The 26,498-nt window shown below is 36.5% G+C and overlaps 1 protein-coding gene across 1 annotated transcript; it reads left to right on the top strand.

Moving 5' to 3' along the window:
• The first annotated feature begins 890 nt into the window (after window positions 1-890).
• On the top strand, window positions 891-26,498 carry castor2 (cytosolic arginine sensor for mTORC1 subunit 2). Its single transcript, XM_062433756.1, has 9 exons — window positions 891-1,239; window positions 11,941-12,011; window positions 14,804-14,997; window positions 18,116-18,248; window positions 18,819-18,942; window positions 20,037-20,147; window positions 22,211-22,293; window positions 24,113-24,207; window positions 24,328-26,498. The coding sequence occupies exons 1-9, from the start codon at window positions 1,127-1,129 to the stop codon at window positions 24,388-24,390; spliced, it is 987 nt and encodes a 328-aa protein (XP_062289740.1). The 5' UTR covers window positions 891-1,126; the 3' UTR covers window positions 24,391-26,498.

The raw sequence follows: 26,498 nt of genomic DNA, 5'->3' as shown, positions 1-26,498 counted from the left end.
GTCAGGGAAGAGAAAGGTCCAAGACTAGACTTGTTTCTCAATGGGTATTCACCAAATCTTGTATTTAGTCTAGGACTAATCTTAATCTCTGTTTGAGAAACTGGACCTATATTTCCCTACACTCAGAGCTAGAATATTCATAGGACTCACTGAAAAGTGCTGTCTCTTAATTACAAATAAATGTAACTAATCTGTTGCAGTTACTGAGAAAAAATGTGTCATTAAATCACAGTTATGAAAATGTTGATGAATACAAAGGGGGTTACATCTGAAGTCAGACCTTTACAAATTTGCTCAGGAGGAGGGCTTTTTACCCCTATTTTTTAATATTTAACATGTTACAGAATACATATATTGCTTAAAAACAGCATATATTTTTTCATATTTTGTAAATAAATCGTGGGCTCATTTGGAGCACACATACTCTTAAATGGTGTCACAGTACCTATTAAGCCCATGCCAGACTTTCGACTTTATCTTATCTATTGTATATTCCAAAATCTACATGAACTAATGAATACATGTTCAAATGAGAGATAAATCTTGCTTTATAATAAATGATCTCCCTTATAAATCATGTCAGTATCCATGAAAAACAGCTGACCTTAGGTCGTTAGAAAATTAGAAAAGTAATCAAATGTAATAAGTTACATTACTTTGTTTAAGTAATTGAAATAGTTACATTACTTATTACATTTTAAATATATTAACTAGTCATCTGTAACCTATTACATTTCCAAAGGAACCTTCCCAACCTTGATTACAAGTCCCCTGCACTGCTGGAGACTTTTATTCTGAAATCCAGAACCCAGAAGTGTGCGCCCTTTCCGTTTCAGCTTTTGACAGCAGCTCCGTTTTCCACCTCTTTGCTTTCTTTATTCCTCCCTGCCTCCCTCTTTCTTTCTCTATTTAATACGCCTAGCCTGTCGCGCTTGTGTATGTGTATGCGTGTGTGTGCGTGCGTGTGTATTTATTTATTTATGCATCTCATCTGAAAGTACTTTTATTATTATTATTATAATTTTTTTATTATTATTATTATTATTATTATCTTTTTTTCCTTCTTTTTTTCCCTCTCTAAACATTTTTCTTTTTTAGTCGCTCCTCAAATGAGAAGACGTAAAAGATGGAGCTTCACATTTTAGAGCACAGCTTGAAAGTGGCGAGTATAGAGAAAGAGGGGATCCAGATTTGCACTCACGGATTAATAAAACTCGCCTTCTTGGCCTCTAAAACAAGGTAGGTGCAACTTCCCAGACGTGATATATAGACACACACACACACACATAAGAAAAAAATACATTGTGTGATTTGTATGTTTGTCACACAGAGCTGCAGCACAGGGAAATGTAGCGAGGTGTGTGATTCCTGCTTTAGCTATTTCCTGTAGTTGTGTTAAAAATGTGCAGCTTTTGTGTGTTATTTAGAGAGCAGTTGGCTGTGTGTGTGTTTATTTTGTGTGTGTGTTGTTGGTTTCATGCCACCAGTTTCCAGGCCTATCCTTGTTCTGTAGTGTCATTTTGTAGCTTTGTGCCATCTGTAGCTGGGTCGACGCCAGCCGGGGGGTGTGTGTGTGTCTGTACAGTAGGCTATATATATATATATGAGTGTGTGTGTGTTTGTGTATGTGTGTGTGAGTGTGCAGCCTAAGGGGAAATTTATACCATGTTTTTAACCCAACTTGAACACACTGAAGGATACATTCATACATTTATAGCACATACAGCAGAGACTATATCCTGTCCCATGAAAGTGGATGTTTACTGTCAGCCAATCAAGCCTGAGGAAACTTAAAGGGGACACAAATCATGCACAATTACAGGTCTATTTTATTTTTATTTTTTTAAATCTAGGGCTCTACTGGGATGTCTTTGCATGATTTACATTATAAAAACACCTTATTTATGTTATTCTGGCTCTTTATAAAGTCATATAGTCTGAAACAGGCTGTTGTTTCTCCTGTTTCTTTAAGCCCTCCTTCCTCTTACTCATGGTTTTATTGTAGGTATGACAAATACCATGCCTACCATATTTAAAGAGGATGTTGCAAGCACATTTACAGGTCTATTTTTTTTTATCTGGGGCTTTACTGGGATGTCTTTGCACGATTTATAGTTAAAAAAAATATTTATTTACCTCATACTGGCCCCTCAGTTCAGCCTCTGTGTGACATATGCATATTCCTGTCTCTTTAAGGCAACCTAACTCTTTATGGTTTTATTGTAGGTATGACAAATACACGTCCTGCCATATTTAAAGAGGATGTACTGTAACATGCACATTTACAGGTTTATATATATTTTTTAATCTGGGGCTTTACTGGGATGTCTTAGCATGATTTACAGTCATTACAAAAAACTCCTTTAGGTTATTCTGGCTCTTTTACAAAGTCCTTTAGTTAAACCCCTAGTCTGAAACGTTTTAGCCCCCCCCCCCCCCTAACTCCTTAGGGTTTTATTGTAGGTATGACAAATACATTGCCTTCCATAGTTAACCCTTCTGTTCTCCTCGGGTCAATTTTGACCCTTGAAGACAACGACCATTAACTCAAAAATGAGGTATACTTTCATTTAAGTGAGGCCTGTTGACCATAATTTCCAAACACGTGTAAAACCTGTGATAATAAATTGGATTGAAGTTGCCCCCCATCCACTCTGCTAACTCTGTTCTGATTGGCCGGCCTCTGGAAGCTGCCCCTCTGCACTCAAACAAACTATAGTAATAGGATTTCAACACTTTTTCACGTTTTTCTTTCCTCGATATATCAACTTCTCAACTACATCCGCTCGGGTCAATATCAGATCCGAAATATGAGCCTGTACTAGGCAAACAACATGTGGAAAAAACATAGCAACAGCCATAGCAACGAAGGCTACTGAACAGACAATCGTTTATGGGCAAGTGCGACAAGATCGGAACAAAGTTTGCAAACTGAAGGGAACATTTCTATCAGATTTTAGCTATCACTCTACTGCAACAATTAATCGATTACTTTGCCAACTATTAAATGAGTCATCCACTATTCTGATGCCATATCGCCCAGTCCTATGTTTAACAAAGATACCCAACATCATAAACATATATAAATAACCATAAAAAGAAACTAATATGCTCTCTTTAAATTTAAATAGCCCAAGCAGCAGGTCTTAACTCGTCTCATTACTCTTTCGTGCAGTTTTATTACCATACAGTCTATTAATATTAACCTATCTAACTCAAATGTGATTCACCTTTATATTATTGGCTGCTGTCTTTGTTGAGAACTCTGACAGGTGATGTTGACAGAGCGAAAAAGGCGGAACTCAACTGCGAGAGCACCGCAGCACCCGGATACTTATCTTAGTGTTCCCCTCTATTTGTTACACAGTTCACTACAGTTCCTGCTACAGTTCCTGCTACCATTTTATTTGAGTGTCCGAATGCTGACCATGAATATATCAACTACATAATGCCCTCAAATATTAGACAATTACTTTCTGCTAACAATCTCTTTTTTCTGTTAAATAATTTAATTTAACCACACCAAAGGTTCGTGACTGCGCATACAAACTATACGTTGCTCCACACACATTTCTGGCCTTTGCCACCTTTTTTTTTAAAAAGAAGAAGAAAGACCCAGGAAAAAACCCTGTTAGTCTAAGCAAATTAGTTAATTTAACTGACACACTGACAGGCAAAGTCAGTCCAAGTGAGGCAGCGAGATGGTAATTAACTCTCCCTCTGTGCTGAGGAGAAGTTACTGATCAAACACACTCCCTTCAGCTTACTGATTATCTAATGTCATTAAAAAATACCTACCTGATTTAACTCAAACAGGGCTGCAGCTAATTATTATTTCCAGAGCAGCGACGATTAGTCATTTGATGGATTAGTCTGCAGACAGAAATGAACCATTTAGAGTCCTTTTTAAGGAAATACGCCAAACATTTGCTGGTTGAAGAGTCATAAAAGAGAGGATATGAAGCTTTTTAATGTCATACATGATAGAAAATTGGACATCTTTGGAGTTGGGACAGCTGATCAGGCAAAACAAGATATTAAAATACGCCAACTTGGGCTAATCATAAATTGCAGCCCTAGTCAATCCAAAAACAGTTAATCTGCAAAGATTTTGATCATTTATTAACTGTTTGAGTAATTTTTCAAGCAAAGATGTCAAACTTTTCATGGTTTTGGGTTTTCAAATGTGAGAATTTGCTGCTTTTTTTTTAACCTAACGTTATAGCAAATTAAAAGTTTTTGGGCTTTGGACTTTTGGTCGGGTAAAAAGACATTCAATGACGTCAGCTTGTGCTCTAGCGTTTTGTGACTGGAATATTTCAGTGTTTTCAGATGATTTATAGACCAAACGATTTATGATAATGAAAATAATTGTTAGTTATAGCCCTTGTAGTTTTCAGTATTAATTAATCTACTGATTATTATTTTTGATTAATCAATTAATCATTGTATATTTGAATAAAATTATCTTTTTTTTAGTGAAAAATATGTCAAATGTCCAAAAATCCTCACATAGGAGAAGCTGGAACCAGATAATATTTGATATCTTTGCTTGAAAAATGACAACAATTGAAAACAATTTGATTATCTATCCAAAAAGCTGCAAATGAATTAAGTCATATGATTCACTCAGATTGATTTTTGACACATTGAGTTTCTTGTAGGCAGGATTGTTGTAACTCAATAACACAGATTCTCCAGCTATGCACACTTCCTGTTGAAGTGTGAACTGATATGTTTTGCTGGCGTAAAAAAGCCAGCCACAGCTGCCATGACTGTTGCACAAGTCAAGTAAGAGAAGCCACAGAGCAACATGTTGTTTCACCAGCCTGTAATGTCACTTTGAATGCTTATAATCTGCAATCAACTACAAATAAAAGTTTTAATGGTGGGGAAATCATGCACACATTGAAGTAAGTTGCACAGTATAGATGTTAGACTAGCCACCTTATATCCCAATATATTGTACAGCAATTATTTTCCAGAGCTGCAACAATTAGACGATCGACAAGAAACTATTTTTTTTAATAGTGGTTTTGTGACGAATCACAAAACTTACAGTTAGGATCATATCACAGCTTTGAGTCACCAATTGGATCTTTTTTTTTATCACCAAAAAGACATTTTCCATTTATTCTGTAAAACACCAAGGGGGTTTTTGCACACAGTCTTAAAATAAAACAACATTCAAGATGTCCAATGTTTAACTAAAGTCTTAAAATGTATAAAATATTCAACACTCAATTGTTAAATGGAAGTGCAATCTGAGGTGTGATCACTTTCTTCATTTAAACATTGTAGTGGATGATAACTAACAATCAATCATTAGCAGCTAGATTGTTAAACAGCATGCAAACATACCTGCAAATTTGGACCCATTAGAAGCTGGTTTGGTTCTTACTCTTTAAAATCCCTGTTAGTTCATGACTGTGTGAGCAATCCACGCGGCTCATGGATTAACTGCATTCCTTTACACCACTATTTTATAGTTGATTCATCATTTTAAGTCTTTATTGAGAAAAAAATGTTGAGATTCTCTGATTCCAGCTTCTTTTCTGGTTCATTATATTTTCTAGGATGATAAACTAAATATCTTTGGATTGTTGAATGTTGTTCGGAAGGCTTTGGGAAACCATGACTGACATTTTTCACTATTTTCTGACATTTTATAGACCAATCAACTAATCCATGAATCAAAAATCGATAAAGTAACTGATAATTAAAATATTGATTAGTTTCAGTCTTATTCTATTCAAATAACACACAATGAGTTTGTATTGTATAAGAATTGTGACCACATAAGGTCCACATAGTGTTGATACTGATATTTCTGCAGTAAACTAATATCAGCCAATAGTTCAGACAGACTCTAATAGAGGGTATCAAACATCTTCCTTTTTTCATTAATTTGATTTTTTTGTTGAAACCATAGTTTTAGTGTCTGAAACAGGAGAGGCAGAACTTATTGTATAGATGTCAGTGAGGAAGTAAACACATGAAAGGTGTGGTTTTACCATTCAAACAGATTTATTTGTCACCTCATGATACTGTCAATTACAAGAAACTGCTAAACTAAGCCTTTATCAGCTATTACAGGTTCATTATGGCTGAACTCAGATGTCAATGGCTACCAAAGATGGCTTGAAAAATGTAATTAGCGAGGAAATCTTCAGTATGATTCATCAAAACTTACGACAACGTACCAGCTTGACCTGCATGTAGGGTTTATAACAGTCTATTTTGTTTTAGTGATCGCTTTTGTTCCAACGATACAGATTCCCTCACAGCAGATGTCTAATTTTCATCCACTTAAAATGACCCAATCAAAGAACTGGCCTTAGACTGTATCCGCATCCACACAACAGGCATCAGTGTTTGTTGCATTACCCTATTTGTGTCTAGTCTGTGGGTGTAATTATGCACTCAGTCCATCGTCTTCGGTGGTATGCGGCATAGTGGGGAACATTCACAAGTAAACAACAAATTAACAAGCACTTTAACCACTGACTTATACTGTCTGTAACTTAAACGTAACCTAGGCTACAGTTTGCTCTCAATTAATGTTTATTATAGTGTGAGGACATTTCTGGCTACTTCATGTCAACATCTGGGTCCTTGAATTATTTTCTAATTATTAACCCTTACATACTGTTCATATTCTGACTCATAATTAGTCTCTACACCAATTCACATTCATAAATCCCCCATCAGTCATTAATAAATGTTGTTAATCGTTCTGTTAGATTAATCTTATGGGGGCAAAAAAACATTCACAATCAATATTTTATGGTCCATGAAAGCATTTTATAGAATATGAAGGATACAACAACATTTTTAACAAACACAGGTCAAACTTGCATATATAAAAATGTGTATAAGCTGCACAAAAATTTAGAAGTTATGAATTTTGTTTCCATTTTTGTATACTGTGGGTCACATTAGGAAAAGATTAAAGACATCTCAGTTATCTTGGACTTGGATCGAATGTTCCTTTTTTTTTTAGGTGTGCTTTGGTTATTTTGGTGCTAAAGCGTGTTGGATGACTTTGTTTTTCATCTGACCAAACGACGTAGTGTTGGACCAAATCGATAAAGAACAGGCAGCTCCACCGGCTGTGGCTCAGCAGGTAGAGAGGGGTCGTTCATTAATCACAGGGTCAGTGATTCAATGGGTGAATCAGACGCATTCAAATCTTTCCAGGGTTAGTTGGACACTAGATTTAGTGTTTTAGAAAAATCCTTAGGTGGTGTTCAAGTGTTTGCAGCAGCTATCTTATCAATGATGAGAGAAGTACTGCAGGACCTGTGTGTGTGACCTTTTACATTACTTTGGTTTTGCAGCTTGTTTCATCTTCTAGCTTCCCCCCTCATAGTTCCTTCTAGCTGATTATTCTCTCCACACTCTCGTTCTCTTGCCTTCATGTTGTTAAAGCATCAAGCTTGGCACACCTCATCCCTCCTCCTGTTGATAAGCCTCTTCAACAGCACACTTACCTCCTTATCAAAGTGCTGTATTGTGCCTCCTTTCTCCACTGAACACAATGTGTGTACAGTACATACTTTGTGACTGATTTGCTAAATCTAAAGTGATAATTCCGCCCATTTAATTCTAGGGTTTAATCTCGAATCTCTTGTCTTTCTTGTTTATTTCTGCATGCACTCACAACAGTTACTTCTTTAAAAACACACACAATGAAGGAAATGTGAACAAAGCTGAAAAACCAGAAATACCAATGGTGCTCAAATCAGTCCCTTCAAGTAACATAATTAAAACCAAGCTACAATTACATAAAATAACTCAGAGTTTCACTTTTATGTACTGTACATTTTTTTATATACCATAGTTAAGGGGATATAAATGTTTAACCCCTTTTTTGTGCTTAAAATACTCAGAAGTGTTCAATGCATCAGTGTTAAAACTGCAGTAATCAAAGTTGGTGTAGAAGCAATTAATCACGTGATAATGTGAAATGTCTCATAGTGATGAAACCAGTACCACCACTGTCACGACTTACTGGGAGACTTGAATAGAACAGAGACATTGAAAGGTCAAAATGACTGCTGTGAAAAAGGCCTGGGCTTAATGCCGCATTCACGCTATGTTGGATGTAATGTGAAGGATCAAAAAGATTCTTCTATCGAGACCTTTCAAGCTTTCACGTGATCCGACAACTCAGGGAAATTGTATTATAACTGAGTTGTTCGTATGAGGGTTTAACGTACTGTGCCTTGGCAAAAATTACATTATATCCATTCAATTTGGGTTGAATTATGTTGAATGACGGACTTTGGATCACATGAGGCATTCATGTCTGCTTGGTTTTCAAGCATTTCCTAATTATTAAGTGCCAAGTTGGATATCAGTCTTATATATCGGAGCTTTCAGAAAAATCTCAGGTTGACTTGAATGTTATTTACATCCCAGAAACTTGCATTTACGTTAATTCTGATATTCCATGAACGTGGCATAAGGCACGTCCAACATAACCACCAGGTCCTTGGTTAAACTCCAGCCTTCATTTCCTGTCATGCCCACCTCTCTCTTCCCATGATTTCTGTTTATCGCTACACTATTAAATATCACATAAAGGCAAAAATGCCCCCACAAAATTGTGCAAAAGCTCTGGTAAACACTTTATATGTTACCTGCCCATAATGGAGCATGTAGCAGCTAAAGAGAGAGATATTTTCCTGAAGAGTTGGTGGCAAGCAAAGCAGAACTAAAAAAAGAAGTGAATATTCATCAGTTGGACAGAAACATGACTCCTAGTGAATTCTAATGCTGCTGTGTGTCTACTGGGTGTATAAATGAGCAACTGATTGCTAAAATGTCCACCATAATAACAATAAGAGATGATTATATGGCAGTATTGTGGTTTCTGCTTGTTCCTCCACCCCCCTCGAGTGGCCACAAAATCAATTAAAGCAGCTTTTAAATGCAGAACTATTCCTTGATTAAAATGTATTTTAGACCAGGAAACATCTGATGAAAGGGATTAGATGAAACCGTAAATAAGCTGTAACAGTCTGACTGATCATATGAAGATATATCTCGAGTCCTTCTCACAAACCTTGTGAGATAAATTCAGCTCGTTAGCTTGCGTCAACAACTCTCCGGCTAAATGAATCGGCGCAGGACTGTTTGGATTATATCGTGATTATGTTGATTATAAATCAGCTTCATTTTCGTTTCATCTGGATGGAACACCGTCAAAGATTAAAGTGAGTCATTAAGTCGGGCTCATAATGACACAATCATGATTAGAGGAGTATTATCAACCTTTGACTTCATTGTATTATCCTTTCTTTTCCTTTTATGTATGCGCTCAATGCCTCGGCAGAGCTGGTCACAAGACAGAAGCTCCGGTGCTCATCACATTAATGTCCTGGCTCGACAAAACACGCCGCAAATCAAAGTGACACTTGACAGCTCCTTTAATTCTGAGAGGAAATGCTGCTCTTCCCATAGAGAGCGTTGTCGAGAGTCTTCTCTGTTATTCCCCCCACCCCCTCCCGCTGTTCTTCACACCTTTCAGACAAATATGAAGTGCGAGCATTCAGTCGTCGGCCTGTAGAGAATGTGATTATCACACTGGTGTTGTGCATGGTGTTTTTCCATTGAGCTGCTTCCCCGTGTGCTTCAAAAAGCCGGCTGGACAGGGTTTAATTATGAAGGAATATTCCTCCTCGCCTTCTTGGAACATTTGCGGGTTCCTTGAATTGAACTTTGACAGCTCGACTTCAGACAAAATCATCAACACAACCTTTGTTGTACTAGAAATGGTCAAATCTAACTAAACATTATTGTGATGTGAAGTATTTTTAGGGGGAAAAAAGAGTGGTTTTAATAAAAGATGAGACTAAAACAAGAACAAAAAAGAATTTATTGGTATTATTTGAGATTGTTCTACATTGCTGCTAATAGCACAACAGGGTTTTGGAACCAAATTAATACGTCTTTTTTCCAATATGTTGCATTGATGTATGTTTATCACAAAAGAATCCAAAGTTCTCAAATGTTAAATATTGTCTAAACATAAGCAACCATACAGGAACTCTGACTAAACAAAATAGAGGCCAAAATTTTAATTGAAATCAGGGACTATCTGCTTAAGTAAACAATATATGAATCTGACCAGAACAGCTTTCCATACTTGACAATTTACATAACTCTGTGCTATGGACACATCTTGTTTGGCACTAAAAACATACTGAGGTTTAAACCAGGCCCTATTTGTGATATAATAACAAAAATATTAATTATACTAATAACTTTATTTATATAGCACCATTCATACATAAAATGCAGCTCAAAGGGCTTCACATTTGGAGCAATAAAACAAGAGCAAACAAGTACAGTAACTTAAACTCAACAGTATAGGTAAGAAAACATTAAATCAAATAAGAAGAGATAAAAGTTAAACAAATTTTAAAAATGAAACTGAATAAAAGCAAGTCTAAAACACAAGATAAAACACTGATTAACTAAAAGCTTTGCTGTAAAGGTATGTTTTAAGAGGAGCAAGTAGAGGTAATATATCACGCACATTATTATAAAAGACAGAGGTAATTGTGCTGACACCTTTCAGAGTATTAAATTGACCTCTAACATCAGGAGTGTGTTAATCAGTGTTGGCTGAGCACTGGGCTTTTTCTGTTTACCACTTTTCTTAACCAATAACTTGCAATGAACAGGTTAATCAGCCAGCTTGTTGCTAGTTAAAGGGGGGATAACGTGCTTTTTGTGATTTTCTGTCATTTATAAACTGTTATGTTGTTGGATGACTATGTTAAATATGGCCAAAGATCCAAAACTTAAGTCAGATTGTGTCGTCTTTGTTGTTAAGGTTGTTCCATGTGTTGTTCATGTCGTCCACTCGTATATTTCAAATCAGATTCAGGTTTAAATGTTTACAGATGTAGTTGCGAAGTCTATATTTTCAGTAAAGAACGAGCAAAAGAAGCAAAATTCTACTACTACTGTTTACGTAGCCTCCAGAGTCGCTTATTGAAGCTGACAAATCAGAACAGAGCAGCTTTATCGGGAGGGCGCCCTTAAAGAGACGGAAGCTAAAACTGCCTGTTTCAGACAGAGGCTTAACTGACAGTCTCCATAAAGGCCCAGTGAAAGATAAATAAGTTATTTTGAGCTTTTTGAACTCTAAATCATTAAGGATATTACAGTAGAGCCTCAGAATATAATAAAGGCCTGAAAATGGGCATGACACGTCCCCTTTATTGCACTGCAAGTATGTTTTGTTTGTTTATGGGCTGCATAATAAATTAAATCATAAACTTAATGGCATTATGAGTCTCTAACCGACCTAAATGTATTCATAATAACTACTTATGAAGAATTTTCTGGTGATGGATTTGACCAATTGCTGCATCTCTAATTTATCAAATCATATCATAAGTGATCCAATGTGAGAAAGGAAATGCATACACATATTTATGATTATCAAGTAAAATGTGATTATTAATCTTAATATAGATTTTAAGTAATTTTGCCCAGGCTTCTGTATTAAAAAACATCGATCATTGAGACTCCTCTCAGTTGCAGGTTTTGCTTTATATTGGAAGCAGAGCAGCATTGTGCTTTATTGATGAGTTGGTTATGAGTATAAAATGTATCAATATAAAATGATAAAGAAGACATTTACAGGCTCAGTTGTGGTCTTGTATTAGTCCCTGCACATCTCATTGTTGCTGCCTTTTCTTATGAAACCGTCTCCTTAATTCTCCAGTCTATTTGATGTTTGTGTTATGAATGCTTCAGGGACCAGTAGAGCTAGAGGAGACCGTAATTGTTAAGACTGACCTGAGACATGAGTTATAAAGTAAAGCTTCGTCCGACTTGAAGCTTTTCTACATTGTATTATAAAATAAATTCACACACCGTTTCATCCTATCCTCTCTGTCTCTGTCTTCTTTTATCCAGATGCAAGTTTTTCAGTTTGACAGAGACTCCGGAGGACTACACCATTATCGTCGATGAGGAAGGCTTTAAAGGTGGGCCTCGCTTTGTGGATCTTTAAAGTCACTGTGGCAACCATAGATGGGGCGGCAGGAGGGAGGGAAGGGAGGTAAAGAAGAAGAGAAAAAAAAAGATCACATTGTGTAATCCGTGATTCTCTGCAGTTCCACGTAGCCTCAGCTGCCACTGTTTGAGCACATTTTGTCATTATAGATGTGGGGGCCAAGCTGCCACTCGCCGTGTTTTTTTGTGGTTGGCTGAGTGAGTGAATCCATGTCATTACACACCCTTTTCCAGAGTGACTGTCCTTTGTTGCCCTGGAGACGACGGGCTATTTGTTGCATAACTGGCGCAGGTATTTTCTACTGGTGACTGGCTCTGAGTGTGTTAATGCCTGCTGGAGGTTGAACTAAGACTTGAAAGTAAAGCTCTTGCAAGGTTAGATACATTTTTAAAAACTTCAAAAAGAGACTGAGAAGACAGATTTCTAACCTTACTCCAAACACTGACTTTAAGTTATTTTAGGCAGGCTGTATACTTTAGATTAATATTATTGCCTATCCTGTTAAACCTACTGTTTTAAAGGTTGTTGATTAACTAGACCAGGTTGAAGTGGCTAATAATTCAGCTAATATGTTAAAGCTGTGTGGCTTGTTGTTCAGTTACTACAGTGATATACATTTTTAATGTTTTAACAAGCTTCTTAATCAATAGTATGATTATAGTTTCAAAGCATAATCTGTGACAATAATTTAATTATATTGTTGATGTGTTGTTACTGCAGATCATTTGTCAGTTTAAGCCACAAGTGATGGGATAATGACAAATGTTAAAGTGTACTATAACTCTAGTTTAAGAAGAGAAAAAGCGGAGCAAAACTAGAGAGAGAGAGAGAGACTCAGCAAACAAACATTTCTCCGTTCTCTGTTTCTCTTAACGTCATCAGGTTAGGCTAACCCAATGGTAGGCAAATATTAGACCGTTGGCCAAATCCGGCCCTACAACACAATTATTTAGCCCCTTAATGAAAGTTTTCCTTTTTAAACATTACAATCCAATCTTTAACATGACTCTTCATAAGAATGTAAACAGGAGGCTCATTTACATTCCATTAAATATTAATTTTTAGCATCTTACAAAATTATAAGATGATTAAAACATGCACTCTGTAATAATAATCTGTCCTCTCTTTATTGCCAGATAAGTATTAACATTGAATAGACATCTGCCTTCACATGCAACCGTAAAAGTGCTTTATAAACCAGTTTTGGTCTTGAATTAATTGAATGAAATAAATTACAAATCAAAGATGTTGCCTGCACAATGTCAGCCTCCCAATAAACAATGCTGAAAAAAACTGGCCCCTGGTTAAATATAATTGGGCTTAACTATTGTCACTTCGAGGCTACCACTTTCACTTTATAAGCAGTTGGGGAAACAACAGACGTGACTTTTCTTTGAGAAGCTGCAGCGTTTATTAATGATGCACTGCAGACTGTGCTTTACATTTACTGCAAGGTAGTCTACTCAGTTCTTGATTGGGCAACGGCACGTGCCAATATTCTCCAATGCTGAGTGCTAGAGAACGAGAACAAAATTTATGATACGACAATCAGAAAAAGACATTGATAGATTTACTAGCCTGATGTGGCATTTTACCATGGATGCATTATAAGAGCTGGATATGGCGCTGCTGCTCAGCCCATCAGCTGATTTTTTCCCCCAGTGATCACTTGCGGTATTGCAACAAAAAATCCCCCTGCGGCCCAAAAAGCATTCTCTTCAGAGACCACCATTATAAAACAGTTGACAGGACACAAAAAAGGTCAATTATGACTCTCTCTATTATGCATTTTTGATCCATGGAGGTTTTATTTTTGTAAAACCTTTCTCAAGCTGAGAAAAGTGGTTTAAATCACAATATAAAGTCTATGAGCGGAGCGAGAAACACTACTGAGCATGTGCAGTGTGCCTCATACCGTGGAAGCAAACCCAGAAGCTATAAACCTTTTTTGGTGTATGCACCAGCTGAGCAATTCTCATAGGACTGAATGTCCACCATTTTTGGTCTGGTATCCAGCTCTTATAAGACATCCATGAATTTTACTTGCCCCGGGCAATCGGTCCAGCCTTATTGTTAAACCATGGACTTGAGTTTCTGTTTTAGAGCCTCACTGTCTTATTCCAGCATTATGAATGAAGGCCAGGTGTAACTCGTATCTCAAATGTTATTCTCTCTTTAACTGACTTTTAAATCCTGAGAAACTTTGGACACAATGATCCAGAATGTATAATCAAACAGGGAGGTACCATCGTCTAGACTGGAATTTAATAGGACAGGTGGAAAAGCTCGTCTAATACAGGGTCTGGGAAGGCTTCTCTATCACTGACTCGGACACAGAAGGGTGGAGGCCAGGAAGAATATTGTATTTCCCATAATTCTAGGTAATAAAAAGGCATTAGTAATAGTATTCCTTGTTTTGTAAAAACAAAGAGCATCTGTGTTAAAGATGAAAACCAGGAACTGGAGCTGCATTAAAACAAAAAAAAATAAAAAAATTGAGGAACATCCATTACTCATGCTCATTGCTCACTCTTACCACCTGTTTCTCTTCTATTTAATTCAAGCTGGTGTTGGAAAATGTGTCATTACATGTTCGTTTTTGCCAGGAAAGAGCTAGCAGGGATTTGATGTTTAGAACAACTGGTGTTGTGCAATATTAATACAATGGTGTATTACTGTCACCATTAATAATAGCAGCAAGTCTCTGCTTATTTTTTTTTTTTTGTCTGTTTTTCTTGACATGACTGTCTTGTGTCTTCCCAGAGCTGCCTGAGTCAGAGCACATCAGTGTTGCTGATGCCACATGGTTAGCCCTCAACGTGGTGTCAGGGGGCGGCAACGCCTCCAGTTCGCAACCCATTGGAGTCACCAAAATCGCTAAATCAGTCATTGCACCGCTGGCCGACCACAACATCTCTGTTTTCATGCTGTCGACGTATCAAACGGACTTCATTCTGGTGAGTGTGGATAATAACACTCCAGTACCACTTTGGTTTCATGTGAAGAGGTTGTGTATTACTTTTTTTTTTTTTTACTATTTTGAGACAACATCAACATTATCTCCAGTCAAAAAAATGAGTGTGGCTCTTGACAGCTGCAAGCAGAAAACAGCATTAAACAGTGTTGAACTAAACTTGTACAAGAGGTTGAATATGAGTTTTATAAGTAAATCTTTTTGTTGTAAGTAAAGTTTTTTGTATCATTAACCTCCTGTAGGAGTAGGGATTTTACTTTCAAATACAATCACATACAACCACAGACATAATTATGAGAATTAAAGGGAAAATTTGTAGAAGTTTAGAAAAAAATGAATAGAAGTGAGATGGTTGTCAATGAAATACAACTACAAACCGTAACGCTGAACTACATGCTGCATCGTTTAATGTGAATCCCTCGAGTCTGCGAAGGTGATGTCAATCTTGCCACTAACAATGAAAATGACTATAAAGAGAAGTAATTACAGAATATAATTGCATTGAATGGCTGTTGCTTGACAAAAAAGGGTTTGTTTTTTATAAACATCTCGATAATTATAACATCCCACCCTTTAAATTCTCAAGCAAAAGCAAAAAAAATCAATAAAGTTGGACTTTAATTGCACTTTAATTGACTTAAAACCTAGACGTTACACAATGGCAAACAAGACAATACAAACTGGGATAAATTTGCTATCAGAAAAAACTGTAAAGTTTCCTTGTTCTTGTTTTCAACTCATGCATAGTTAGAAAGCTGATCAGTGTGTTTATGAGCAGACAATTGATCAGGTTCCCAGCATGCTTAAATGGTTGCATTAGTTGTCTGTTATGCAACCGTTGGCAACACGTTTCTTTCGTCCACAATGCCTGATATGACAAAGCAATAACCTTGGATATAGTGTACCTTCCACAGGCCCACTTCCTTTGATTTAGGAAGAAATCCTCTCATACCAAAGCCTCTCTGGCCACAGGGAGTCTTTTTTTTATTGCCTTGCTTTGGTGGAAAAACAAGCTCTGCTGCACGGCTCTGGCATGTTTATGAAAATGAAAGAGAGAAAAAAAAACCCACCCTGTGTCGATGTTGATAATCTGTTGGTAGTTACGTAAAGGGGATCAGCAGCTCAGCTCTTGCTGCTGGAATTCCAGGTATCATACACGAGCCTGTTTCCTGTCCTAACACCGGCTGCTCCGACCCACAATCCTAATTATTGGTCTAACAGATAAAAAGAGGTAAAAAAAATAAAAGACCTGCTGCTTTGACCTATGTTCTCCCTCTGTCCTCGTCTTGCGTTACCATAGCTCAAAGTCGAAATGCATCTTTTTCACCACTATGATCTTTTGTGTTACATAAAGCGGTAAAGCCTGACCCAAATGGTGAATGCACTCATTTAGAGAGAGCCAGAAGGATCCCGACTGAGTCAAGCCACTCAGATCTAAACACAAACTTCTCTCAAGCAACTTTACTTTCTACTCACATTTGTACAGACTCTCGAAAGCAATAGCTGTCACCCCGAATAAAGAAACACTCTATTACTACCAAATGCACTTCTTTCACTAGCTTTTGTATCGGAGATGACAAAGAAGACACTTCAAGGCTTCATTTATTGATTTTGACTAAATTATTCTCCTATCAATACACTCGGCTCCTTACTTTTGATGGTGAGGTACTGGTCTGCATTACAACATCATAAAAAAAGCCTTTATAGGTCAAATTATGTTTAAACAATTAACATAAAAATCTTAAAATGAAAGAAATGTCCTTTTCACGATACAAAGCTATTAAAATACATTTTTTGTTATTACCTCCAAGGAAGCATTAACCCTAAAATAAATGTATATGACTCAAAAAAAAGAAGGAAAGCACATTTTCTACGTGGTTTTATTTTGTCTTTAATGATCTTTTTACCCCATAAACAAGAGAGGCTTCAGTCCATTCTTCCAAACATCCATTTTTACCAAAACTCTTCCCCAAGACAGACTGTTTACAAAACTATTAACTTAATTTCCGTGAAATTTGCTGCAGATATTTAGAGTGCCCGTAGGCTCAAGCTTAATATCTTTGTTGATCTTTTTAAAAAAAATCAAATCAGTTCCCACTTGTATAAATGTGCTTAGGTGCACAGTTGTATAAGCACCAAAATATGGAAAAACACGGTGCAATGATATGATCATATTGTGTCATTGTTGTGGACTAACTTAGATTATCTTAAATGCACCTCCGAATTGATGTGTTTTTCCTGTGCTTCCCTTTGTTACTTTTATTCCCTTTTGTACATTTGGAGCAGTTTATTACTATTGTGTAGCTGCACTGAAACTGTATTCCTTGATAATTTTTTTGTCTATTCGTATTTTTATTTTACTGTAAATCATTCTGTTTATTTCATTCAATGTATTTTCTTTTTTATTATGCTTTTCAAAGTTGATCTAAATGCATTTCTTTGCTTTGTGTAGAGCACTTTGAGTTCCCCCTTTTGTTTGAAGCCTTCTATAAAAATTATTTATTTGCCATATTTTGCAGCCCTATTGATGCAAACATTGTACTGCTTGTACTCTTGTGGTAAAGAGAGACTCGAGCCTGAAGGCGAAGTTCTCAATTAGCCTCATGTTGCAGTAAACAGTCTCTTGCCTTGGACCAGCCTTCAACAATATTAAATGTAAAAAAAAAAAAAATTTGCATTACAAGCAGAGATACATTTATCATTTTCTTCCCACCTACACTAGACCTACTCCAGACCAGATTCCAGTGCAGCGGCAAGATTGCTGGAGTGGTTTTCCTCAAAGCAGCTATGTTGTTGTTACTATTCTCTTTGTAACTGGTAGAATATAAACAGTCTGAGCCCCTTTTGGAGATAATCAAAAGCCATTCTGAGGAATGTAGCAGGTTATTAAAACAGAATAAATATGGATGAAGCAGGGCACAGAAAAAAAAAGTAAATTATAGCATTCAATCACAAAATAACTCTGCTTTCCTATTTCATCTTTTCCCCTTCTTATGTTCGTCCCTGTTTTCCAAGACACAGAAACACAAAGATTCATCCCGATCCTCACTGTCTCACATTTGCTCTGAACCTCAACTTTTTTTCTTTTTTGTCATCATTAGGTTAGAGAGCGAGACCTGCCGATGGTCATGCACACGCTGTCTTCCGAATTCACTTTGCTTCGGGTCGTCAATGGAGAGACTGTTGCTGCTCACAATCTGGGAGTCACCAACGGCTTTGTAAAGCCAAAACTTGGTAGGTGTAAATAAAACATGTATATGTTATAAGACAGTAATGTTATCCAGACATATGCAGATAGGAGTGGTGGATAAGCTTTGATTTTACACTACACAGTACTGATGTAATCCAACACCATTGTATCAACATCTTCGGCATCGATAGAGATTTTATTCTAAATCCAAATAGTCTTTTCACAGTTTCTTGTTTACACAATCACTGAAAGCAAATTTATTCAGGAATGTAGTTGTAATTATGGTTTAAGTACTTTAGGTCAAAGTGGAGTGGCATTTAAAGGACTGGTTAGTAAAGTGTAAATTTCAAAGAGTAATATAGTTTGCAAAACATTATGATTGAAATTATACATCCTTGTTCTGCAAAAGTGTTAACAACATTGAGCTAAACCTTTTTATTTTTTGTTATTTGACATGTCATGTATGTAGAGCTCAAACTTTCATCCTTGACAGCAGATTTCAACCTTTAAAGCCAACACATTGTCATAAACAAGCTCAGGAAAATGGAAAATGCTCATTATTATTATTATATTGCTGTGTCTAACCATTCATGTGTTCCTTTTTTATTTTTCAGTGCCCCGCCCCATCATTCACCCGTTATCCAGTCCCAGCAACATGTTCTGTGTGACCAGCTTGGACCCAGACACGCTGCCCTCTGTAGCCACCCTGCTCATGGACGTCATGTTTTACTCTGGAGGGTAAGAAACACCTCATCTTATTTTAAATACAGTCAAATACCTTCATTATCAAGGACTCATGTTTTAATCTTTTGTTGGATTCAATACCTATATGAACTGAGATCTGAGCACAGAGGAACAATAACACAAGACATTAGCAATTCTAGCTTGTTTCTCTCCTAATTGTGTTTTTAGTTGTCCTGTAACAGTATTTATAATTTACATAACTTGAATATAAGTTTCTAGTGGTATGGCTCTAAGTCAGTCAACAGGTGGAGGTTTCTGGCACAACTTCACCTACTTCCAAGATGCAAGGAGAAGGGAAAAGTCCGAAGAAAGTCAAAGCCCCAGCAACACTTGTATAAAAAAACTTTATTAAAGACCAACGCTTTTTCAGCTTGCGGCCTTCATCAGGGTCCGTTGACTATTAATAAAGTTATTCTATACTGCAAGGTTTGCTGGAGCTTTGCCTTTTTTCTAAGTCAGTCTACCACTTTGATCTAAACCGAAACATCTATCAGATGGATTACTATGAAAGTTTGATGAATCCTACTGACTTGGATGATCACCTGACTTTTCCTCTAGCGCCAAGAACATTTTGACTTTTTCATATTAGAAGTGTTATCATTAAATCTGGTTCAGATATTCATGTTCCCCAAAAAAATGAATCCTTTGGTCATCCCTTGACCTGCCTTCTAAGCATCTAGATACCATGATAATCCACGATGTTAGAGGCGAAATATCAAGATATTTGTGATTCTTCTGCTATTTTTATACTCTTAAAGAGAAAGGAGTGAAAACAAGCTTCTTTCAGACAGACGCTGAACTGAGGCATTGCATAAGAGAAATAAGTAGTTTCTAAACTATAAATCATGTAAGATATTCTCTGTATTAAATGCTAAAGATCAATAACATGCCCACAAATAGATAGAATGAATGTTCACTATTTCTTGTTGACTATCAGCAAGCAAAACTTCTTAGATGTTGCAACCATACGAGTGAAAATGTGTGAAGCTTAAGTGGGTTTGGTCATTAGGGGTGAGATAGAAAAAAAAATGAATGTGATTTCTGCGCCACTAGTCCCAACACATTGAGTGTTGAGCCTTCCTTTCCAGGCCAAAGGAGCCAGTAGCATCCAGCGAGGACTCGAGCCACATCCGCTTCTTCTCCTTCTCGCTGATCGAGGGCTACATCTCTCTGGTCATGGATGAACAGACGACTCAAAGGTTGGGCAGACAGAAAACACCTGACGCTCAAAAGCACATTTATATTGCTGCTGCGTAATTTGCCAAACGTGTTCTTTTTTTTAAGGTGTTACTTTCTTTTTAGTCAAGATGAGACTGGGAAATTATCTTCACACATTGGGAACAAATTTATGATTGTTGTTTTAGGGGGTGATTAGTTTGTTGCTAAGCAATAGCAGAGCAGTTGTCCATATACGATGTCACAGCGGGTTTCAGTCTGACTCATTTATTCTCCGCTGCTCTTCTCTTTCTCGCAGTATGCTCTCTAATTAAGCACGAAGGCCATACAGAAACTTGAGCAGCTGCAGATCCCATGTGGTTGCTCCTCTATTGCCACCACTTTAGTACCTGATCATAGATGGTCCATTCATAAATGAGGTAGCCCTTTATATGGGTCACAAATGTCTTCAGGACATATCGCGGTAAAGTAATAATTGGACCAAACTTTCATTATTTATATATTACTTATATATTTTTTGTTCATATTTTGTTACTGCAGCATGTAGGTCAGCTTTGTCCCAACATTTATGTAAGACCTAATGTGTTGCCTTAAAGAGATAGGTCACCCATTTTACTCTACTTTACAAAGGCTCTCTTATTCATTGCAGAGGGTTGAACAGTAGCAACAGCTATTCACCTGCTGATGTTCATCTGTTTTGCTCCAATTACTCATTGGTTAATAGTTAGCTTACTCTGTTGCAGGCCTGCACAGTATCTGTTAACTAGAGCAAAACAAAGACATGCTTTGAAGTAAAGTGAGGCAGCGCTTGGCAAAACATTTGATCTCCCAAATAAAAGCCAAGAACACTAGATACTTTTAATATTTTAAAAGTTAAGAATGTATAGTCCTAGTTGGGTTTTTTTCTTCTGCTGCATACCTATCCACTCTTTAATTATATGTCCTGTATGCTCCTATAAAAAAAATCCCCTAAAACAAGAAATTAGTTTTTTTTTAATCTTTTGGGGTTTTAATGACAGCGCTGCATCAAATTATAACAACCACAACACTAAAAGCACCACAGGCGTTGAAATATAACCCACATTAGCTGAGTGATCACATACAAGCTGATAACTGAATAGTGTCATTCATGTAGTGAAGAATTTGTTCTTTGCAGGGTATCTGCAGGTTTTAAAAAAACCTTTTGAATTAATTTTTTTCCTTTATTAAAAAAAAAAAAAAAAAAAAAAAAAAAGGCCTTAGAAGATTCTTTTTAAAGTTTATAAAAGTTTCTATCTTGTCTGCCATAGACAGTAATGTTAGTTATAAGATGTTTTTGTATCTGATTGCGGGAGTCGTTATTTGAGCTACAAAGATTTGTTATAAAATCAGTAGAAAAACCACAGAAAATGAATTGCCAACTATTTTGATAATCGATTTAATCATTTTGAATAATTTTTTAAGTAGAAAATATGGAAAATTCTCAGATTCTAGCTTCTTAAATGTGAAGATTTTCTGGTTCCTTGAGCTTTTTGAGTGATCGACATTTTTCTGACATTTTATAAACCAAACAACTAATCGATGAATCAAGAAATTATGAATAGATTGGGTAATGAAAATAATCGTTGTTGGACACAGATTAACTAAAAGATTGGTACAACAGTTCAGTTCTTTCTGTGGAGTTTCAATCAACACCATCAGACCTGTAGTCTCTTCTTCGTGGTACTGTAACCAGACACCTCCCTGCATATCAAACGGTAACATCACAACACAAAAATAACCACAAACTTGTTGAACTACAGCCCACATTAGTCTTTAAGTTAATGTCGTCTTACATCTGAAACCAGGAAAACAACATCTTGTCCCGCACCATAGCGAGATGGACAAGATACGAAACAAACATCTGATGTTAGTTTGCAGACTAGATAGCTGCAAATATCAACATCAGTTAGTTTAGATGCTAAATGGTGCGGTCCCATTTTTCAGTACTGTTGCTAATAAACTTTAGCTGCTAAGAAACAGTCAGAATTAAAAGTTTTGTTTATTGTTATATTCTGTATTGGCCCTTTATGGTGTTAATGTCTTTATACTTGTATTCCTTTTCTAGGTTTCCAAACAATGTCCTCTTCACCAGTGCCTCTGGTGAGCTTTGGAAAATGGTTCGAATTGGGGGACAACCGTTAGGATTTGGTGAGTTTTATTTGGCCACAATGTTAATTAGGTAGGCTATAAAATGTACAGGTACAATATCAGAGTTTAACCAACCTCCAAATACATTTATACTTCAATGAATACAAATAAATATACTCAGATTATTGATTGATGAGTAGTATAGATTTTTTTTTGCAACTTAGCATGTCTTTATATGCAGTTAATATGTGCAAGATGCAAAACCATTGTACATTATGACCAAACAACAGTATTTTGGCATTGAAATTGAATGTAATTACTTAATGTAACTGTTTAATCCATCCATCAGCTTGTATTCAATTGCATTCTGTGTATTATTAATAGGTTTAAATTGAAATTGGTGAACACTGCAGAAACTCAGGCATATTTATTGTCACTATAAATAATATGACACTAAGACACACCTCCAACCAACCTTAATTCATTAGTTGTTGTTGTTGTTGTGACATCAAGACGTCAAAGTGGATCCCTTACAATAAAAGATGAATGATCTTCTGCCTCTCTAATTCGTAGCAGTACAAATACAAACTTGACCAAACCTTCTGGGGGAAAAAAGAGACCTATGCCTAAACAGCCACAACTGTTTAGTATTAAAAATTATTGTTCCAGTATCCACTTTGATATAATTAATAGAGTTACATGAGATTCAAGTTGATAATCCATTCAAAAGAACCCATTTGGAACTGATATGCTGTGGGAACCACTGCTTCACCACATGGACAAACTAATAACTGGATCAGTCAGTACAGTTAATTAGTTACAGCGGTGGGATTAAAAAATAAGATCATATCTGCAGGTCTTGAAAAGTTTTAAAAAAGCTTTGATTTCAGATTCCTCGAAAAAACAGTAGGTATTAAAAAGTTCTCAATTTTATTTACAAAAGTCTCAAATATTTTCTCTTGCCTGCTGTAAACAGTGATTTTAGATAAAATAAGATTAGATATTCCTTTATTAGTCCCACAGTGGGGAAATTTACAGTATTGCAGCAGCAGAAGGATAGCAAAAATGGAAGAACATCAATAAAAAGAATAAAGAACGATAAATAATAAGTAAGTACACACGCAATAAAAACAATAGTAGTAAAAAAAGTTAGAGTGGATGACCTGCAAACACGGTAATTAGTAATAGCTAGTAGGCTCATCCACTCATTATGGGCAAATTTCAATTAATGTTAGCATTAATTTAATTTAATTAATCATTTTTCATTGTTTAATCCACTTTTCTGCCACTTCTTTGGCTCCAGCTTGCATCCATTTAATTAATCATATCACCGATATTATTGTTATATACCGTATAGTAATTTATAATAGCTCATTTTAGGCCATATCATCCCAGCTAGGGCTGGGCAATAAATCAATATTATATCGATATTGTGATATTTTATAGATATAGATTTTGAATATCGTAATATCGTGATATGGAATAAATGTATTTCCCTGCTTTTAAAGGCTGCATTACAGTAAAACTGAAATGTTCTGAGTTTAAAAAACTGTTATATTATCTGCCTTCATCCACTTAGTTATCATATCCACATTACTGATGATTATTTATCAAAAATCTTATTGCGTGAATATTTTGTGATAGTCATCCTTACAATATTGGCAAAATATCGATATAGAGGTATTTGGTGAAAAATATTGTGATATTTGATTCTGGCCATATCGCCCAGCCTTAGTCCCAACTGGTTTTCCCTTTTACTATTTACAGTATGGTATTGTGAAATAGTCAATAAATTGTATTTTATGTGGCATTAAAATGTATTTAAAAGGGTTAAATTGAACCTTAAAGTGAAACCCTTTTATTTGTGTGTTTGTTTCAGATGAATGTGGCATCGTGGCTCAAATATCAGAACCTCTGGCAACAGCTGACATTCCAGCTTACTACATCAGTACCTTCAAATTCGACCACGCTCTGGTGAGAGAGAGAGAGAGGGAGAGAGAGGAGCTCTTCTTTTAAATTCATTTTGATTAAATATGAAGGTCTGCTGTCCGAAAATGGGGCAGGGTTTTAAAATATTTGTGTCTTCTCCTCCAGGTTCCTGAAGAAAACATCCAAAGTGTCATCGGCGCTCTGAGGACCGAGAGCTCAGCGCAGTGAAGGAAGCCGGCGGAAAAAAAAACCGATGAAAACAACCGGTTTTCAAAGTCATTTCGTTTATCATGTCCAAAAAGTGCCAAGAGCTTATATGCGGACTACTGTGGATCGGCTCTGACAGGAAGGGATCTAACCACAAAAGCGTGGGTGGCGTATGAAGGAGTGTGGCAGTGTGTTAGGGATGCCTTTGTTACTCGGTCATTTTCTTTACCCTCACCTCCTCCTTCCTTCATTTGGCACTTGAGGCCTCCACTGCCTGCTCTGGTAGTTGTTGCTTTAGTTTACCAGATGGAATTTGTTTCTTTTCCTCTCTAAAGCTGCTTCTTCCCACTCCCTGACCCCTCACAAGCACCATACTGTATTAGTTACATAATTCCTCTCATGGAAGGATGACGAATGTACTCTCAAAATCGAAAGAAATATTCTATATATATATATAGACATATATCAAGCTCTCCATTTTCTTTTTTTTTCTCCTTTTTTTTTGTGTTTTTTTTCAACAGGTCATTTCTCAGTGCCAAGATGTTTGAATGCCTAAACTGATGCCTTTGTCAAAATACATGTGTGCAATTGAAGGAGACCATCTTGGAGACAACCAGCAATGCCAAGCGGCCTGGTTCAGTCATGTATGGTGTGTTTTTTTGTTATTTTTTGTTGTTTTTTTTGCTTTTTATTAGCTGTTGAACATTGTTTTAATCACAACAATGATCTTACTTGTTGGGAGTCCCTCAGTCCCTCAATGTTAAATTCAGAGGCCTCGTGATGCTTGGTCTGGTGAAGCATGAAGTGAATCCATCATCCTCTTGATGAGGGATTATTCTTTTAGTGCTCTCATAAGTAAGATGCATTCACACTGTGAGCAACCTGGTTTATCAGTCACTCAGTATTAGCAGATTTTATTTAGGGTTAGGGTTTTTTTTGGCAAGAAAGCTCAATTTGTGTAGCATTAATCATCGCATGTTATCGCACCATTTACATTGATTTTCTATGTAGACTTGCTGCTCAATTCGTGTCAGACGCTTTTGGTGTGAACGCCCCGTAAGGAGTCGAATGTTCAATTTTATCTGTTAAGTACATTTTCTTTTAATGGTTTTAAACCTATTTTAAAGCTGTTACCTTGCTAACTAAAACTATTATTAACCATAGACAGTAAATGCATCGTGCCAAACAAGGGTCAGCTCCACCATCTCAGTAATACAATATTCACTTTTTGCTAAGAGTTATTAGATGAGAGGATAGATACCACGCTCGTGTCTGCTTTAAACCAAGAGGCAATTATCTTAGCTTAGCATAAAGACTGGAAAAGGTTAGTCTGGCTCTGTCCAAAATTTAAAAAACATACCTAGGAGCATCTCTAAACTTTACTAACAACTATTTGTGAGCAAGTGGCAAATGAAATAAATAGTTACACTACATAAAAGCTTTTATTTTGACAGCTGATGACAGTAAAAACAGTAAAAAGCTCGACCAGCAAACCTTCTACTTGGTAGAAATTTGACGTTTTTTTATTTAATTTTTTTGGTCTTTTCTGATGACTCAAAGATCACGTTGCTCACGGTGTGAACCCACCAGTAAGACCTGATGATAAATGCAATGATGAATATGTTTGCCTCGAGTAATAAATTACTGAGCCACTTTGACAGTGTACTAGAATAAAGGCAGTTGTAAGTGCGCTAAACTAGCGCAACTAGCTAAGGTTCACACAGGGAAGGAACATCTCCCTCCAAGCCCTGGTGTCCATTGCGGTCTTGAATCCCCCCCCTCCCCTGCCCCAGTCTGCACTTTAATGCAGGTCCCATCCCCACAGACCTGCTGTACTGATGTGAAAATGGGGAGGGCTATTTACTTTAGAAAGATCCTGCCCTTATGGGGAGATTTCTGTTGGTCTTAAGCATTTGGTAATGATGTTTTTTTGTTTTTTCTTTTCTTTTCACCTTGCACCTAACAACTTTTCTTCTGATCACATCTGATTAGTAGAAACTCTGTATTTTATCAGTGTTAAACCATGAGAAAGGTGACATTTCTTCTGATTCCATTTCAAAGAAAAAAGAAAAAAAAGGTTTTCATTTGGAACTTCTTGTGTGGAAAAAAATAAACAAGCTTTTTTTGGA

Source organism: Scomber scombrus, chromosome 14 (assembly GCF_963691925.1).
Source record: "Scomber scombrus chromosome 14, fScoSco1.1, whole genome shotgun sequence".
Taxonomy (NCBI): Eukaryota; Metazoa; Chordata; class Actinopteri; order Scombriformes; family Scombridae; genus Scomber; species Scomber scombrus.
This window is presented reverse-complemented; position numbering and strand designations above follow the sequence as displayed.